We start from the raw sequence: 19,234 nt of genomic DNA on the forward strand, positions 1-19,234 counted from the left end.
ACGCTGGAAATGAGTGGGAGGGAAGGGCCTGGTCCCTGCTGCATTAACAAGTTCTCCTGTGCTGCTAAAGTGCTGCACAGCTCTGGCTCTGGCCTTAGCCAGCTGTGCCTAATCCCCTGGCTGCAAAAGGAAACTTCTGGTGGTGGCTGGGTGTGCTGAGACTGAATGAACACTTCTCAGTTAGGGGGTCAGAGGTTTCCTTGTGATATGCTTATGTTGGTGACTAGCAAAAATATTTGCTGTTAGCTGGTACTTATTTAGTAAATCATTTAGCTGTGTACTCCTGGCATATCCTAGCATGTAGTTCTTATTATCAGGGTAAACAAGATGATAAAAATCACAAAGTGGCTTTAGGAGCAGATGTAAGTATATATAATACTACAATTGATCTGGTATTTAGTTACTCTCTATGATTTTTAGTAAGTTTGTTCAAGTGTGAGCAGTTTCCCTGGGGAAGGAATGGGGTAAGGAATTACCTTTTCTTTCTGTTCTGTTTTGTAAGTTTGTGTTTTTAGTAAAGTCCTTCCAGTCACACTAAGTGGGAAACTCAGTGAATCCTAAACTGGCAGAAAACTGTTAGAGAAATGTACAGAAAAAAGTTGAAACTTATTTTCAAGCCTGCTGTTATACCAGAATAAATGTTGGACTCAAAATTACTTGTATTTTACATGTTCTCACTAAACTTGATGCAAAAGCATCTATTACATCAGGGCTGAACTTTAACTTCAGCATTAGAGCAAATTGCAAGTACTTCCAGATTTTGTGATACTTCTGATCAGACTTATGTTGAGCCTCCAGCTCACTTTCAAGGTAGCACGTGGGGAGATGAACCTGCATTGCAGATCAAGCTGTGATTGCAGGCAATCCTGAAAATGTGACATTTGTTTACTATAAAGGGTCAGGGGTGAGAAGATAAATTTTTTTAAAAGAACGAAACAAAGCCTCAAACCCCTAGACTCGAAACATCATGATGCATAAAAAGGTTTTGTAGTGTTTTGATGTCTGATTCATTTTTGTCAATGCCTGGAGCTGCCAGCACTGAGTTGCTGATACTCAGCATTATGTGTGGAAGGATTTTCAATAACAAAAAGCAGTACTGATACAAGGCAGTACACAGTTGATGGTAAATATGCCAGCAGTACTGGCCTAAAATACTTCCTACTGGTTCTTGAGTATACTGTGAAAATGGTGTATGTATGTTTTGTTCTCTCTGAGAAATGCTGAGAGGGGTCTGCACAAGCCATCGAAGGAAGTCAAGGAGCTCTAGGGACAGACAAGTTTGGAGAGAATTTGAACTGGATCACTTTGCTTGATGAGAAGTACCTTGCAATTTAGGTGGATGAACATGTGTTTTATCTTGTACCATTTTGGAATAGTCACAAAAATCCTGGAGGTTAATGCTAAGTATCTGTTGTGAGATACTCCTGGTTTGTTGATATTTTTATAAATAATGTGCAACAAGTTCATACTTGGCTTCAGGACAATACAATAAAACTAGTCAATATAGAAAACTTCATGATAGCATGGTTAAGTCAGTCTCTCTATCCCCTCCACTGAGTATACTTGTGATGTCTGTTACATTGAAGTCTTAAGGGCGCAGGAAGTCTTAAGGGCGCAGGAGCGGGCTGTCCCCGTGTGTCGTAAGACCAACCGGAGGGGAAATCGACCGGCCTGGCTGAATAGGGAGCTTTTGCGGGGACTCAGGGAAAAAAGGAGAGTCTACCGCCTTTGGCAGAAGGGGCGGGCAGCTCAGGAGGAGTACAGGGATCTTGTTAGGTCCTGCAGGGAGGAAATTAGAAAGGCAAAAGCCCAGCTAGAACTCAATCTGGCCAGTGCTGTAAAAGACAATAAAAAATGCTTTTATAAGTACATCAGCAATAAAAGGAGAGCCAAGGAGGATCTCCATTCTTTGCTGGATGTGGGGGGGAACATTGTCACCGAGGACAAGGAAAAGGCTGAAGTACTTAACGCCTTCTTTGCCTCTGTGTTCAACAGCCAGACCGGTCATCCCCAGGGTACTCAGGCCCCTGAGCTAGAGGATAGGGATAGGGACCAGAATGGAGCCCTCATAGTCCAGGAGGAAGCAGTTAATGACCTGCTATGCCACCTGGACGCTCACAAGTCTATGGGGCCGGATGGGATCCACCCAAGAGTACTGAGGGAGCTGGCAGAGGAGCTTGCCAAGCCACTTTCCATCATCTATCAACAGTCCTGGTTAACAGGGGAGGTCCCTGATGACTGGAGGCTTGCCAATGTGACGCCCATCTACAAGAAGGGCCGGAAGGAGGACCCGGGGAACTACAGGCCTGTCAGCCTGACCTCGGTGCCGGGGAAGATTATGGAGAGGTTCATCTTGAGCGAACTCCACAGGCAAGTACAGGTCAACCAGGGGATCAGGCCCAGCCAGCATGGGTTCACAAAAGGCAGGTCCTGCTTGACCAACCTGATCTCCTTCTATGACCTGGTGACCCGCCTGGTAGATGATGGAAAGGCTGTGGATGTCATCTACCTCGACTTTAGCAAAGCTTTTGACACCGTCTCGCATAATATCCTCCTCGGGAAGCTGGCAGCTCACGGCTTAGACAGGCATACTCTTCGCTGGGTAAAGAACTGGTTGGGTGGCCGAGCCCAGAGAGTAGTGATAAATGGTGTTAATTCCAGTTGGCGGCCGGTCACGAGCGGTGTTCCCCAGGGCTCTGTTTTAGGGCCAGTCTTGTTCAATATCTTTATCAATGATCTGGATGAGGGGATCGAGTGCACCCTCAGTAAGTTTGCAGACGACACCAAATTGGGTGGGAGTGTCGATCTGCTCGAGGGTAGGATGGCCCTGCAGAGGGACCTGGACAGACTGGATCGATGGGCCGTGGCCAACTGTATGAGGTTCAACAAGGCCAAGTGCCGGGTCCTGCACTTCGGTCACAACAACCCCATGCAACGCTACAGGCTTGGGGAGGAGTGGCTGGAAAGCTGCCTGGCCGAAAAGGACCTGGGGGTGTTAGTAGATAGCTGGCTGAACATGAGCCAGCAGTGTGCCCAGGTGGCCAAGAAGGCCAACAGCATCCTGGCTTGTATCAGGAATGCTGTGGCCAGCAGGAGCAGGGAGGTGATTGTCCCCCTGTACTCGGCGCTGGTGAGGCCGCACCTGGAATACTGTGTCCAGTTTTGGGCCCCTCACTACAAGAAAGACATTGAGGTGCTGGAGCGTGTTCAGAGGCGGGCAACGAAGCTGGTGAAGGGTCTGGAGAACAAGTCTTATGAGGAGCGGCTGAGGGAACTGGGGTTGTTTAGCCTGGAAAAGAGGAGGCTGAGGGGAGACCTTATCGCTCTCTACAACTACCTGAAAGGAGGTTGTAGTGAGGTGGGTGTTGGTCTCTTCTCCCAAGTAGTTAGCAATAGGACAAGAGGAAATGGGCTTAAGCTGCGCCAGGGGAGGTTTAGACTGGAAATTAGGAAAAATTTCTTTACGGAAAGGGTGGTCAGGCATTGGAACAGGCTGCCCAGAGAGGTGGTGGAGTCACCATCCCTGGAGGCGTTTAAAAAACGGGTAGATGTGGCACTTCGGGATATGGTTTAGTCTGGTCTACCCTTGATTAGTCTAGAGTGGGCTTGGTAGTGTAGGTTAATGGTTGGACTGGATGATCTTAAAGGTCTTTTCCAACCTAGATGATTCTATGATTCTATGATTCTATCTGTCAAGGAAAAAAAATAAGCTATCTTGGAAAATTTGGAGTTATAGTATCAGTGTAAGTGTTTAGATAAAACTTTTTTTCTGTGAAAAGAAATAACATAACAAAGTTGAGAGTGATCTGATTGTGTTGTCCAAAAAGCAGATTCATTAGCAATATCTTACCTGTGTGTGGAAATTGGCTTATTGCACACTGGGCAATGAATCGGCTTTTCAGACAACGGTTGTATCCCAGTATAATCCCTTGTCTTGATCAAGGATTCCTTATAGCAGATTTCTGTCCCGAATACATAGCTCAGGCTTACTGATCCAAAGGCAGACTTCTTGCCTGGTTGTGTGAGTATAAGCCACCAAGTTTGGAAAGAGCTGAGGGGGGTTTTGTTAGGGAGCGTGCAGTACAAATCCTTAGATAAAAAGTACTGTGGCTAACTCGTGTTGTGCTTTCATCTAGAACGATGTTAGGCAGATGTTACCAAGACCACACATTTCAGTAGCGGCTGAGCCTTTGAAATAAGGTGGATTCAGGGGTGGCCATGATGGCTTGATGGCTGTGATGAGGTGGTAGAGGTCAGCGGAGCCCAGGACAGAGAGCAGTTGACACCTTGCCCAATTCTGGGACTGGCCAGTCTGGTGCTACTGGCTTACTCGCCTCTGGATGTGATAACAGTGCCTCTGCTGTCAGATCTTGCTGGCCTGGAGAAGGTGAGATAAGCAGTTTTAGTTCAAGATAGGGCATTCATATGCTCTATAATAGGGAACCGCTAATCTAGGCTAGCCTAGTCAGCTGGTGAGCTTTTACCATTTTTAGTAAGGAAAAACAGAGTACAGCTATATGCAGAGGACAAACGGATGCAATACTGTCTGCTCATGGATTCATCTGTGTAGGGAATAGATAATGTTCGCAAACATTGTTCTCGGATGTTTTCCTCATGCATTATGCAACACGCTTCCCTAATGAAAGCTGGATAAGAGCAACTAAAATTTCAAGTTACCTTCCTCTCCTGAGGAAAAAGCACTTAGTTGTAGCTAGCAGTGTCGTCCATGGCTTCCTGTCATTGTCTTGCTCATAAATACTTGATACCCTTTGCGTGATTATCTCTTACCAACCTCAGTTGTGCCAATTGCCAGGTGATGTTCTGACTTTCTGCTCCATCCAGCATCCAGTCCATGGTAAGAGATGGGCTTGGTACACCCCTCACATCTGGAGCCTGGCTTTGCACAGGCATAAACAGAACTAAACTCTGAAGTTGACAGTGTAATGTTCGTGTGCTGGTAGCTTCAGGAAGACTGAACTGGCCATGCTGGGGCTGGTGGCAAACAGCCAGTGGTGGTTCTTGCCTTCTCTTCCCGCTAATGCGGTCTGGCGCGCTCGGAGCACACGGCTGTCCTAGCATAACTGTACTCCCTCGCTAAAAACAGCCCATGTGTCACTGCAGGGGGGCTGATGGCCATAGGGAAATGTTCTGCAGATAGAATACTTCGTTGGGATGGTAACTTCAGATGAAGGCCAAAAAGCCAAATCCTTGCCTCCTCCTATGGCCATCTTCTGAGGCTTTAAGCATGCTGCTGATGTTTCCTTTTCTACTCCCCATCCAAAAAGCAAGTGAGTGGGGAGGAGGGGAGACAGACTGCCAGGGAGGAAGTGCCCTGAAAAGCTGCTGTAAGGGCCATAAAGTAGGTGTGACTCTAAAAAGAGGCTCATACTAAAGGGGTTACTACAGGTGAAAAGAAAATGAAAACTAGTCTTTCTTAATGGAGAAGAATTTTTATTCACTGAATTGATTTTTAACCTTTTCACTTGAGACCCAAAATACTTTGCCATTAAACCTGTTCAGAGGCAAGGAAAAGTAAGTTGGAAAAAAATTACCTTTTATACCTGCAAAGATGAATGGATCTCATGACCTGTAACATCACAGACAACATCTCTAGTGGGAACAGAACTTGAGTTCTACTGTATCTTTCTACTAGGATTTCACCTGAGAAATTGTTTTGAAACCTGGTGTGGGGGGGTCACAATCCAGGAACTGGGCACATGGTTGGTTGTTTCAAGTGGTAAAATACAGGATGATGCTGAATTCCCCTTTTTTGCTGAAATGTATTAGAATGTTCCAGTGCAAGCCACAGCTGTCTCTTTGTGCATGGGTATACACATCACCTACTGCACATTCCTTCTGTGAATCCAACCTGGAGCAGTTTGAAAGTGCAAAACATATATTTCGCAGATTACCATGGGGATCACTTTAATCAGCTTTGCGACCTGCTAATGCTGTAGAGATCTTTGAAGAACTACTGCTGTTCATCTTCATGCAGCCAGTGCAAGAAGGAGCGAACATCATGTCTCTCTGCCGTCGCTGGAAGAGATGCTTCTCTCTAGGTAACTGTACAATAGGCAGCTGCTTTTGTTGTGCATTACACCGGACTGTGGGTGGACAGAATTAAGAACAACAGCTTTGGGAATGCTTTAGAGCAAAAGGTCAGTATGTATTTGGTAAATCTTTCTAATCTAGTGTTGGCTACAAGCCAGCGTTACAGGCCTCTGGGCTTTCAGTAGAAGAATACAGATAGCTTTACATCATGACCATATAAATGGAAGAACAGTTCTTTTTCTTGTTTAAATTGTTCTCTTGGAAATCAAGATCAGCTGTACTTGCAGCTGATATGCTTAAAGCTGCTAGTAAATTGTTATAGGAACAGATGCATTACAGAAAGGAAAAAAGCACTTGTGTGCCAGAATACTAATAGAATTATGATGTGCCAAAGATATTTTTAGCTTCAACCAATATTAATACAGGGAAACAAGCCTCAAAGGTGGGAGGAGGGAAGGCTGTAAGTGCTCTGTTCTAAGGATTAGCTGTGACTGTCAGTTGTGCTAAGGAGATTTCTGATGGCTGTTTTTTGAAATAATCCACTAATCACCTAACGGATCCACTGTGCTTGATAATTATGTACATGGCCCACAAATAGGATTACTAGTTATGGTTATCCAAGGTGGATCTCACAAAAGTGCTAGAATTCCAGGATCTTCCTTGAGCAGTGGGATTATTCAGGGGGGAGAGATGCTTATTCTCTTTCAAAGGATAAGAATCCAGTTTAGCTGTAACTTCTGCCACCTCATGTTCACTTCTTAAAATTTCTTCAACAATCAGATCTCTGATAAATTCCAGGAACTGTAAATAATGATACTGGAAGAAGAGAGTAGAATTTCTGTTGTGCATTGTCAAATGCAATGGCTTCAGTGTTAAACTAAGTTGTTTTTTTTTTCCTTTATATAGGTAGGTTTCTTGAGCTGAAAATTCAAAAGGAACTTCTTAGTAAAATGGTCTCCTTCTCAGAGGCTGAAAGTGCATGCAGAATGGACACAGTGTATGTTTTCATGTGTTTGCACAGTGGAATCTGCATTTGCACTGTTGCCTTGTACAGAAAATGCTTCTATGTTATGTTAAATAAGGAGCTCCAAAGCCAGTGTCCTCTAAACTGTCTCAAATGCTGAAGACTTGTTCAGTGCATTCTAATGTGTACAAATGTGTTTTGAGCTTGACTGACAGTTGGTAGGCCATGTTAATCCAGGAGTTTAAAAAAAAAAAAAGTGAAAAGAGCAGAGAACCGTTGAAGTGTGATGTCACCAATAGGTGAGCAGAAACATAGTTCCCCCAAGTCTCAAAATGTGTAACTGCAAACAGGGAATGCTAGTGCTTGGTATACCAGGTTCTCACAGAACCCATGCCTCCATTACCTCCTTCAAAGCTGCCCTACTGCTGCTTCTTGTGGGGCTTCTTAAAGTTATGTGCTGTTAGTTGGAAAAAATTCACAATTTTCTTGTATGATACCTTGGTGCCTTTATGGTATTTGCTAAGTTGTTGGAAATCTGGAACATATGGAACTCGGTAGTTTTCAGAGTTGAATCTGAATTTGAGAAATGCCAGTTATTTGAACCAGCTCTTAGAAAACCTATTGCACATGGAGAAGTGTTTGAATTTGGACTTGAGGGGTTTCAGGGACAGCTTGGGAGGCTCCTTTGGCTTACTGGAGCTGCAGTACTTCTTGGCTATTTAAAATTCTGGTGTTGAACAGTAGCTGCCGAAGCTGAATATTCAACTTTGTGTGAGGCTATTAGATGTAATTTATCTACTGCCTGAAATTTATTTTTTCAGGCCCCAGATGTATCGCTGATTCTCATAAATCAGACACAACATTGTATACCAGGAAAAACTGCTTGAATTCCAGGTTATGGTGATAAGCTGCTAGCAAATACACAAGTGGGTTTGAAGAACAACTAAAGAAAGAATGGAATAGGAGTGAAGCTTCTAGAAAGGCCATTTTTGTCCTATGCAGTATGGGAACTTAACAACAAACCAGCTGTTCGAACAGGTTTCAATTACTAGTACCCCTAATGTTTTCGTAAATTTAGTCTGGAAGCTGGGGCAGGGGAAGAAGGGACTAACTTCTTTTTACTTACCAGTGATACAGGTTCAGCCTTGGAATTTAGCTGACAGTTGTGGCTATGAAGCATGAGGCAGAGTAAGAATAGATTATGTTTGTTTCATGCAGCTTTATTAGCTCAGCATTATCAGCAGAAGCTGCTTGGTTTTGACATTGAGTGAGTGGGTACAAAATGACTTTGGCGATGAAGAAGAGCTATTTTAGGTGAGACCATCCTCTCATGGTCTCACCAAGGCTGCACATGAGGATTGTTAGAAGGAATAGAAACATCAGGCCTTTATTTTGCCATTCAAAGCAGCAAAAAGAAATGCACCAAGGACAAGGAGACCTTAACTCAGACCACAGGCAACCTTAGGCACCTTTGCTCTCCCATATGCTGAGTATTCTGCCACCTTATTTTTGCTTTGAATAATGTGGGTGGCTGCCATTCATACAGAGGGAAGTGAATTTTATTGGGTGGACCTGCTTCTTATCCCTTGCCTCAATAACAGTTCTGTTCTGTCTCTTGAAATACACAGTATTTGTGCATGATCATGCATCTGAATCTTCTCTGTATATAGTTTCTGCTAAACTGTATACTCTGTTCCTGCAGTAGCATAACCCTGGTTGCTGCTTTTTAGTTCTCTGAAGTGTCTCTAGTGTTCTGCTAGGAATCTGTTCTGTTTGTTAGTGACAACATCTAGCTGCTTCATCCAAATGAATTTGGGCATATGCATCAAAATCCAGGCTCCAGCTGTCTCTGCTTGCGGTATGCAATTCCATTCACAATCTGATCAAGGCTGCTCTTCAAAACAAGCTGTGTTTTGAGCCTTGAACTCTTGGAGTTAAGAACCTTCTAGTTCGTAATTTAAGATTATTCAGAAAGACCTTTTTCAGTGTCGTGAAATTTAGCTTAAAGCAGGGATAAACACAAGAAAGAAGCAATGTAACTTCACAAGGCATAACATAAGCCTGAACAGGAATAGTATAACAGGGCCAAGCAAATGGAGTTCTTGTTCTCCTAATTTCTGTAATCCCAACAGTTGCTTTTGTATCAGCTAAGGCTACAAGAAGTCTTCCACAAATGTGTACAGTTCTAGTCACCTACTGTAAGTGAGAGCTACTGATGCTGTGTGTCTATTAACATGATCGATCAATCACTTATTAACTACTGATCCACCTGTACTGTGAGTATCTCTGCATCTATCATGACACTGCAGTGCTTCTGTAGCTACATCTCACTGGCAAATCAGTCCTCCTTGGATTGACCAGTATATCCAAGCTTTTCTTTTGGCTTACTGAGCAGTACTTTTTGCACTGATCCCTGAAGTGCACTGTTAGGTGTTTGTATGGTAGGATTTTTAACATTTATATGTTCCTGAAGACTGGATTAATGCATCTGTTTAAGACTGCAACTTGTTGTAAGCTGCATATAGCCACTTACCTGTCTTGTGTTTTTGACTGATTAAAAGAAATTATCACCAAAATTGGTCCCAGAGTAGGTTGACCTCTTTCCAGTATGGCAGCTTCTCTCTTGATAGAAGCTCCTCCTGCATGGCAGCTTCTCTTGCAGAACAATTCACTGTCTACTCTTACAGGTAACTGTTCTTGAGTTTTAAGCAACTTCTGAAATCCATGAGCATTATCACATAGCTACCTTTCCTGCCCAACAATACCCTTCTTAGTCTTGTAATTTTGATAATCTATACACATTGCATAGCTATGAAAAGGAGGGAAGTTAGACCTGTGTCTGTTTAATTTCCTTTGCGATATCTGGGTTAGCTTGATTAATGACAACTTCCTCTTTGCATCTTGGAGTTCAGAAAATAAGCTTCCTTTGCTCAGTCCTCTCTTGTCATGCTTCTGAAGCTTTATTTACTCTTAATATCCTTCTGGGGGCTACTGTCTTTATCTGAGTCAATTTCTTCTTTATTGGTCTGTATCTAGCACAGAAAAAAACCTCCTACCTTTGAATCTGATTTTCTGCTGTGCATAAAATAACTTTTCTTCCTTGCTGTGCATCTCTAAAACATCTTCTACAAAGGTATGGATGTCTCTTTTGCTTTCTGACCTGAACAGAGGGGGTTATCAGAGAGCTTTAAGTCCTACTGTCCCAAGTTTGACTTGTTGTAGGACTGTTCCATAGCAATCTCAAGTTGCTTGACCTGAACGCAAGGCTTTTCCACTATAGCTTTAGCTGTTGACAGATATAAAGTCAGGTTAACTTTTAAGAAGAAGATCTTGTGGAAGAACTCTAATCTGATGTTGTTTTGCTGACTCAGTATCCTGGTAGTTCTGCTGGAACATGCAACTACTTAAAAATTAAAAAAAACCTAATAAATTAAAACAAAAAAAACCTCCAAACCCAAAACAACCATTACAGGTATTTGGAGAATGTACCTACCAGTTATAGTGTCAGAACTGAGTTCACTTCCAACTTTTCTGTTTTATATTGTCTCTAGCCTGTGAGAAAAAACAGTACCTTCCATGGGACTGCATATAATGCTGCTTGTGTGTCTTAACTGCACAAGCCGGTAACTGGAGGGTCTTGATCTGACCGATTAGTCACCCAGTTACTGAAGTGCTAATGCAGACATCTAACTGTGCTAATTTGTTGTCCACTCTTAGTGTTGCATGGTGGCAAGCATTTCATCCTACTAGTGTAAAAGGCCCACTGCAGGGTTCCTAATGCCTAGAATGATGGAGATGGAGGGATAGCCCTTGCTTCCAGCACTACAAGCATTTCCTGATGATGCTCTGAAGGTTGTGTACATGTGTTCTCTCATGCGTTGTGTATGTTGTAGCTACCAACCTGTAGCTACAACAGGCCTGTCATGGCCTTGTTATCTTAGACTGAAGCACTGAATGTTAGTATGTTAGTCTAAAAAGATTTTAAATGCTTATGTTTTAGCCCTCATGTTAGCAGGACTGACACCATTCCTTTTCTAAGCAACTCTCTCTCATCTAACCTTATTAGACAGTACTAGAGCAGAAGCTCAGTACTAGTGAAGTCCTAGGCTAAAATATACAGTACTTTACTCTCAGCTCCTTTTTCCTACTCATGATTTGCATTCCTGTGGAAATCTTACACTTGTTACTATAACATATGAAAGACTGTTGTTAGTAAATAGCCTCTGCAGGTGTTCTTGTTGGCCTCAAACCTCAAGGAACTCCCTTGGGAAAGCTGAGGAAAGGTATCCTCTTCTCTGCTTTATAACTGCCTGTTAAAATTGATGAGATTGATCATGGAAACATGAACAAAGTTAGCTGAATATCAGACTTCTTAACTGTACCTGCTGAAAGCTTTAAGTTCCTTAATGATGTATGTTAGTAACGTCCATGGTGCTGTTTACAGAATTTGAAAGTAGCTTGAAGTAGAAAATTTAAAAAAAAAAAAAAAAACAACTAAATATATCATTTAGCAAGATTTCTTTTTTTAGGATATAATAGCTTATTTTCCTGATGCAACTTGCTTTACTCCTAAGATACAGGGTAAATGTCATCTGGGCTGGAATACTGTGCCATGTTTGCTTCTTCTTTAGCAAATGAAAGAGCCATTATGCCTCCAATAACTTCAGACAGAGCAACTCTTGCATAATTCTTGGGAGAAGTGAGAGGTGTTTTGCAAGTGCAGTTTAACTTTAAGGTTGTTGCTATTATGAACCCTGCTACTTGCATGCAGGTGATCTAAGGACATCTTACTTTGCGGACATATGTCTACAAAGAGGGAAGCGTGTTTAAAATTTCTCTTGATAACAGAAGAGCTAGAAAATAAAAGCTCCACTGTGAATTATTCCAGAACTTCCTTTCTTCAGACTTGAGAATGTCTGACCATTTGCCTGCAATCTTATACTGAACACTGTAAAAGTTTTCTAAATTCTAGAAAATAACACCTTAATGCTGTTCATCAAGTTTTCACATGAACTGGTTATAACTCAAAGTTAAGGTATCCCAGTCCTGGTGAGAACAAAGCTTTCCTGGAGGACCTGGTAGCTGAGTTCGTGCCCTGCATCTCCCGTGAGAGCATGCTGTGCTCTGCCTGTTTGAACTCTTACCTTTTTGCACTTTTGGATTCACTTCCAAGTGCATTTCTGTTGGACAGTGAAGGCAGTTAATGAAATAGTGCAAGAAAGAATGTATTTCAGGTAAAACCAACTCACTTAGCCAAGCTTCAAAGTCACTTTTTATATAAAAACTTCTTGACAATTCTTAACTGCAGAACTTCTCATTTGGTGTTATCTTTGGTACTTGGTTTGTGAAGATAATCCTGTGAAAAGAATGTTATCCCAAGAAAGTGGTGGTGAGTTACTGAATCTGGGGTGGCTTGTTAAGAGCAAACTTTGCATTTTGGTGCAGGCAAAAGTCAAACTTGTCTGCCACCTCTCTAAATATGGGTCTTAACTTCTCAGATGTTCAGTTTGCCAACTCCTTTCTTTGAGGCTAAGCCTGTAACAATAACACCACATGTACTGTAAACGATAAAGTTTGGAGGCTTTTGGTGAGGGTCTCTTTTTTTTTTTTCTTTTTTTTTCTTTCCACTCTGAGGAAAGCTGTCTTTCAAATGTCTCTTAATAGAAAACTGCCACTTAATACAGTTGGGGGGACACAAGGAACTCTGTATGGCTACTTGAACTTTGACTTGTGAATGTCTAAGCTTATAATCAGAGTAGTGGAGGCTAGAAAGGACCTCTGGAGACCATAGTCCAACTCCGCTCAAGCGGGGTCAGCTTCTTTAGCTCAGTGTCCTTTCTTCTACTAGACCCCAGTCCTGCAAACAATGTGCAAAATTGGTAGGATGATTCTTGGCTGTGACCCTTAGTATTGCTTTAGGTTCTAAACTTGACATGATGAAGACTGTCAGGTGAACCTCTCCATTAGAGACCTGCTGTTTCTCAGCTTGGGGCTCTGCTGTCTTGGTGAGGTGCTTAGTTGCTCTATTAGCCCTTGTTTGTAAAAATGGAACATGTGTTAGAGCAATCAAGCACCTCACCAAGATAGACAGAAGTAGTAACTAGCTGGCTAATCTACTTAAGAGAAAAGTGATAAAATTTCAGTAAGAGTTCTCTTGTGACTTCTGACAGTTGGCAAGCATCCCAAGTGACTCATCTTTAAAAACACTATAGAATTCACAACACTTTATTTATTCAATCATAGAGAAGCTATGATTATTACTGAGCAGACATTAAGGAGACAGATATACATGGAAAATGTCATCTTTGTAGGCCCAGTGAAGTAAGAGTATTAAATTATAATTCATTGCTTTTCAAGTGATAACAAATGCAATGTGAATTTGTCAGGGCATCAAGCCTGGTTTCTCCTAACGATGAGAGAAAGCTATAAAATCTCTCTATTTTTGCCAAGCTTTAATCCTGTCTTTTTTTAGAACATAAACTTGTTAAATAGTGTAAAGTAAGAGCCTTGAAGAAACGAATGGGCTTTATAAAAGGGAGTATATAACTCACGTCTGACTCATGGAACTTGTAAAGCACATTGGGAAACAGCATTAGACTCCAGCAGTATCTCATGCCTCAGAGTTGAAGCCAGGTGTATTGAACACTGTTTAAATACCATAAGGATCTAAGTTCCATAAAAATAGGTAGTAATTATTGTTTTACTCTAATAATCATGCTGGTCTACAAGCTTTTTAGTACTTTCACAGAATACCTATCGGTTGACTGGCTTGCAAGTATCCTCTGAGCTTTTTGTTAGGCTCTCTTGTTTACATTTTGCTGTCTTCTGCTCTATTCAAGTCTGTTGAGACCCTTCAAGGTTTCTTTCCTGAAAATGAGTGGAAATAATCACTTAATGACACGTTTTGATTCTGTTCTGACAACTTTTGGTCAGTACAAAAATTCTGCTTTCCCTTCTCCATGAAGTACAAGTTACCAAGCTGAGAGCAGAGTATGTGGCGACACTGGCCATGGATTTTCATGATTTCTGGGGGGGCAGGGGGAATACTGGGAAGAGGACTAGGAAGACCAACAGTAGAGCTCAGGAGATATGAGTTGAGCCAAACGATATGCTCAGCAAGTGAAGAGAGCTGCCCTACTAGCACACCAAAACCATGCTAGGTTATTCTTGTAGAATCAGCTTCCTTTCATCGGCACACTTAGAATGAATTTAGTCACGTATATACAGGATGTAAGTGTGAGATGATACAGACTTAAGATTGATGTAGTTAGAAGATCCAAAATCTAGCTAAACATACTGAATGAACAGGCTATGAAATACAATGGTCTACCATGAATATATTCCTTGAAGCATGAATAGCTTTATCCAAAGTAAATTGCATAGCAGTGTTGCAAGTCCTTGGGCAAATAACAGCAGAGGCAGGTCTTGTGGGAGAGAAACCTTCCCAGAGCGCCAAGTTTGTCTGCCCTGAAGTGAAGTCAATGAGCCTGATCCCTTTGGATACAGGGAAGTAAACACTGCTGAACAAGAGCTGCTCAGACTTCAGTTTCACATTCCACCACTGCTGGAGGTGGTCAAATCTGTGCTGTCTTTATCCTTAGCCTTTCTTGAACAAGGAGCAGAGGTGAAGTTGCTTTCACATGACTGAAGCGATGGTGTGCATGTGGTCAGGTCTCTTTTGAGGGGGATGCCTTCTGAAGGTGGTGTAGCCTCTGGCACTGCTGCCCACCAGGGGCTCCTCAGAAGCTCAAGGCTCTTGAACCTTTCTAAATGCGAGGAAGGAGAGCATCTACAGCCAGTAGCGTAGGCTACTGTGTCTGCAGGCTTCTGGGGCTGATCTGCTTAGTAACAGGGGAGGGAGGTGGAAGGCATTCCTGAGGGGCAGGATTACTGGATAAGCTTCCAAAATGAGGCTTATTTCACTAAGAGTTGAAGCAGCTGACTTGAGCTACTCTCAAAACCAAAAACCTTCTTAGTATAGCTGTTTCTACACACTCACAAGTCTGCTTTGAAAATATTTCAGTGCATCTAAAGAATAAGGCAAATGCTATTGGGGCACCTGTCTTAAGAGAGAGCAGCCAAGATCATAGTGTATTAAGTAAACCTAAATACCTCTGAACTTTATCTGCTTTATTGACTCAGTTAATCCTTAAAGTTGTGGGACAGTTTCATGATACTTGGCAATGAAGAGAACTAGTAAGCAGGAGGATTTTGAGTATCAGAGGGCGTCATGAAAAAGTGAAACAAGTAAGGTCTTTGAAGAAAAACCACAATTTTTACAGCTTGTTTGTTCTAGAATAATTGCACTTCTGTTCGGGAGCTTGACTAAGGAAAACAGATGAAAGCTGCTTCCTTGCACTTAATGCTCTTAAGAGTACTGTTGTTTGATCTCCTTTGCAGTTACACAACATGAAATCAATGGGAAAGAACAGCAAGTGTCCAGTAGTGCTCTTAGCTGTTTTTCTGAAGGAGAAAATACTCACTCAGCAAGGTTGAGCGGTCCTCTGTATTGTGGCGAGTTTCTTCAGGCTGAGTAACCTAATTTAGTATTATAATGGCATAGTCTTGCATAATGTAGTCTTACATATTTCACCTCCTAAATTTATGTCCTTTTTCACAAAGGAAATACTAGCAGTTTGGCATGTTTTTGCTGTCTGAATTAGCGTCAAGTGAAATGAAAGAAAATCAATTAATTAGCCTCACACAAGTTCAGCTTAATGTCTCCAAAGTATGATGTGCAACACTTGCCTTGGGCAAGAGACAGTGCTATTGTAATTAAACTAATATGCTTTTGTTAGCTTTATTGGCCAGCTACTAGCATTGCAAAGTTTTCCTGTATATTGGCCTATACTCTAAGATGAATGGGTAATGTTGCCCTCCAGTGGCTAACATCTAGAGGATACAGAGCCTGTTTGCACTAGCAATAAAGAATTAATCATTTGGAAAGCCTGGGATGTAAGAGTAGGATGTTAACTTACACCTATAGTCTACCTAAAAAAGAGAAGTACTGGTAATGTGTGAGAACTTAAGTGTTCAATATATTAAGGTTGCATTAAGATGAAGTTTTTCCCCTCAAGCTGTAGTTAAGGACATAATTTCAGGGGGCTCTCCTCTGTTCATTTTAAGAGTTCTTCTTAGTCACTGTTTGATCAGATCATAGCTTGTTGCAGTATGATCTTAGCTTTGTACAGAAATCAGAAATAGCTGCTGGATTTGGCTTTACAGTAGTTGCTACTCAATGTTATCTTTGGACTTTTCAAATAACCCTAAACCCAACACTTTTTACTAGATTCTTGTGAAATGTTGTCTTACGCTTATCTAGAACCACCTGTGCTAGCTTGTAAATCCACAGCTTATTTAATAAACTGGTATTCTTATCTAATATATTTACAGCTCAAGTAATGTGCAGTATCTTCATGGCTCAGAACGGAAGGGGAAAGAGTAAATCTGTCTCCAACAACTTTGGTAATATTTTGAGGCTTGACAGAGGAAACCGCTGTCTCCTTTCCGCTGTATTTTGGCTTTCTCTTAATGCAAAGCTAAACAATGCTTCATAGGGCTCGAGTCACTCCAGACCGGTTGGAGGTGAAAACTACTTAAGTCAAAGACTTCGGCTTTGAAGCTGTAGGTGTAAAGCGAAAAGTGTTTTGCTTTTTTTCAGTCTAAACCCGAGTGTTGCCTCTGAGCGCGGCCTCCCTCCAGCCAGCCCCCGCCGCGGCGGCGCCGGGGGGGTCGTGCCGCAGGCGGGGCGGGGGCCGAGCAGCCGCCGGGTAACCTGCCGGGCCCCCGGCGAGGTCCTGCGTGCGGATGGGAGGGCGAGCAGCCGCCGTGTACCTTGCCGTGCCCGCCGGGGCCCGGGCGAGGTCCTGCGTGCGGGATGCGGGGCGTGCGGGCGGGCAGCGCCACGCACCGGAGCGGGCCCGGAGCCCGGCGCTGGGTGGCAGCCCCGCTGCCCCCCGCAGCCCCTCCGTCGCCTCCTGGGCTGTCCCGCACCGGAGCCGGCGGCGACGGGTCCCCGGCGCGGCTGCCGCCGGCCCCTCCTCTCTCGGCGGCCGGTCCCGGTCCCGGCCGGCCCGGCGCAGGCGGTAGCGCTGCCGCGGGGCCCGGGGCGGGCGCGGCGCTGCCGGGGGCGGTGCGGGGTGTGCGCCCCTCCCCGCGGCCCTGGGGCGGGGCGGGGGGGCGCGGGCCTCGGCGCTCTCCCCGCTCTCCGTCAGCTGGCAGCGGGCGGGCTCCGCCGCCCCCTCCCCGGCCATCCATTATTTATCAGCCTCCGCAGCCGCCGCCCGCCCCCGGCCCTTCCCCGCCGGCAGCTGGCGCGGCCCCGGGAGCCGCCGGCCCGGCGGTGCAGCCCCTCGCTGACCGCCTGCCCTCCGCGCTCTCCCTGCAGGACCCGTCTGTTCCCCCTCGGGCTACAAGAAGGCGGATGATGAGATGTCCGGAGCCACGTCCTCGGCGGATCTGGACGAGGCGCCAGCCCGCACCATTTACTTGAACCAGCCCCAGCAGAGCAAGTTCCGCGACAACTGGGTCAGGTACGGAGCGCTCCCCGCTTCTCCCCTTCCAGCCTGCACACCCCGCACCCCCTGCCCAGACCTGGTTTCAGCACAGTAAATTTTGCTTCTGCCGAGGCAGCGGGGCTCATTGTCTGGAGTCGGTGCGAGGGTGTAGATAGCAGCAAGGAGGGATCCAGCAGCAGCAAGGAGGGATCCAGCAGCAGCAAGGAGGGATCCAGCAGCAGCAAGGAGGGATCCAGCAGCAGCAAGGAGGGATCTAGCAGCAGCAAGGGCTAAGCTGCTTGTACCAACAGTACTGAGAGCTGGGAGCTCGTAGAGCTGCACGGGTGAGACACTTGCAGCTCTAGCAGGGCTACTGAATTTTGGAGTAACAGCGCCTAGTCTAGTATTCTTGGACACAAGGGTTAACCCATGCAAATCTATTCTTCTCCCATGTAGTTAGTGATAGGACGAGAGGAAATGGGCTTAAGCTGCGCCAGGGGAGGTTTAGGTTGGAAATTAGGAAAAATTTCTTTACAGAATGGGTGGTCAAGAATTGGAACAGGCTGCCCAGAGAGGTGGTGGAGTCACCATCCCTGGAAGTGTTCAAAAAATGGGTAGATGTGGCACTTGGGGACATGGTTTAGTCTAGTCTACCCTTGATTGGCTTAGAGTAGACTTAGTAGTGTAGGTTAATGGTTGGACTGGATGATCTTAAAGGTTGGACTGGATGATCTTAAAGGTCTTTTCCAACCTAAACGATTCTATGATTCTATTGTTGTGACTTTTGGATAGAATTGGCTATGTAAACTCCAAGGAGTGTTCTCTTGAAAAGCAGCAGCATCCATTTGTAAGAATAACTAGATTAAGTGTGTCTGTGTGGGTAAAAGTATAGAATAGGAAGGAAGAAAAGAAAAAGCAAGTCTAACAGGACAAGAGTAAGTACAGAGTTTACACGCTCACATCCGCATGTATACAAGGCTGTCGTCCACTTTTCTTCTTTAATTGAAGACCAAAGGGAATGTTTTTGGTATTTGGAGCCTTTCATTGTAGGCATGTGTGTTTAGGACTTCTGTTGGTATGATTAATGCTGTTACTGCAGTTCAGAAACGCAAATAATGTGTGCTGAAACACGGAGTATAAGGACGCATAACATAAGCAAGTTGCAGCAGTGCTTGTCACGCTTGCCTTGGGTTGGCTGGGTTAGCTAGGTGAGCAGATGGTTGCTGTCATGAGTAAGGAGGAGTGTTATTTAGCAGGCTTCTGTTTGTTAATGTAGATGTTTGGGTTATTGTTTAAAGAACGGTTTACACAATGGGTACCTTTATGAAAAGAGAGGAACTTTATATCCTGCTGAAAAGGTGGTTTCTATTAGCTGATTTATTTTGTGTATTATCAAGGGCAGATCCAAGAATGTTCTCCGGAAGGATGTTGGTGTTCCAGGTAGTACAGCAACTTATTTATACAGGATTTTCTCCTCAACTTTGACTTACTACATACTTGTCTGGGAAAGTCTATGGTTTAGGAGCAGTTAAAATGACATCTTTTCTTAGTGTCTTGCTGCTTCTACGTGGGCAGCAACATGGGATGTTTTCTCACTTTATTTTTCCTTGACTAATTATGAGCTGAGTTTGACTGTTTTCTATGGATAGATTACTTGTGCTTTTTGTGCTTTACAGAAACAAAGCAGGGAATGGTGCATTGGCAGAATCTGTAGTTTAGGTTT

At 43.9% G+C, this 19,234-nt stretch overlaps 1 protein-coding gene across 2 annotated transcripts in view; it reads left to right on the forward strand.

The window, feature by feature from the left end:
* The window catches only part of ATP8A2 (ATPase phospholipid transporting 8A2), a 345,102-nt gene that overhangs the window by 27,921 nt on the left and 297,947 nt on the right, over positions 1–19,234 (forward strand). Inside the window, exon 2 of one of the 2 annotated variants that reach the window (XM_075708776.1) lies at positions 17,403–17,547. In XM_075708776.1, coding sequence (XP_075564891.1) covers positions 17,403–17,547 — 145 coding nt within the window. Of the gene's footprint in view, positions 1–17,402; positions 17,548–19,234 lie in introns of those variants that run through there. The other variant, XM_075708786.1, reaches the window with a different exon arrangement.

This window comes from Pelecanus crispus, chromosome 1 (assembly GCF_030463565.1).
Source record: "Pelecanus crispus isolate bPelCri1 chromosome 1, bPelCri1.pri, whole genome shotgun sequence".
Lineage (NCBI taxonomy): Eukaryota > Metazoa > Chordata > Aves > Pelecaniformes > Pelecanidae > Pelecanus > Pelecanus crispus.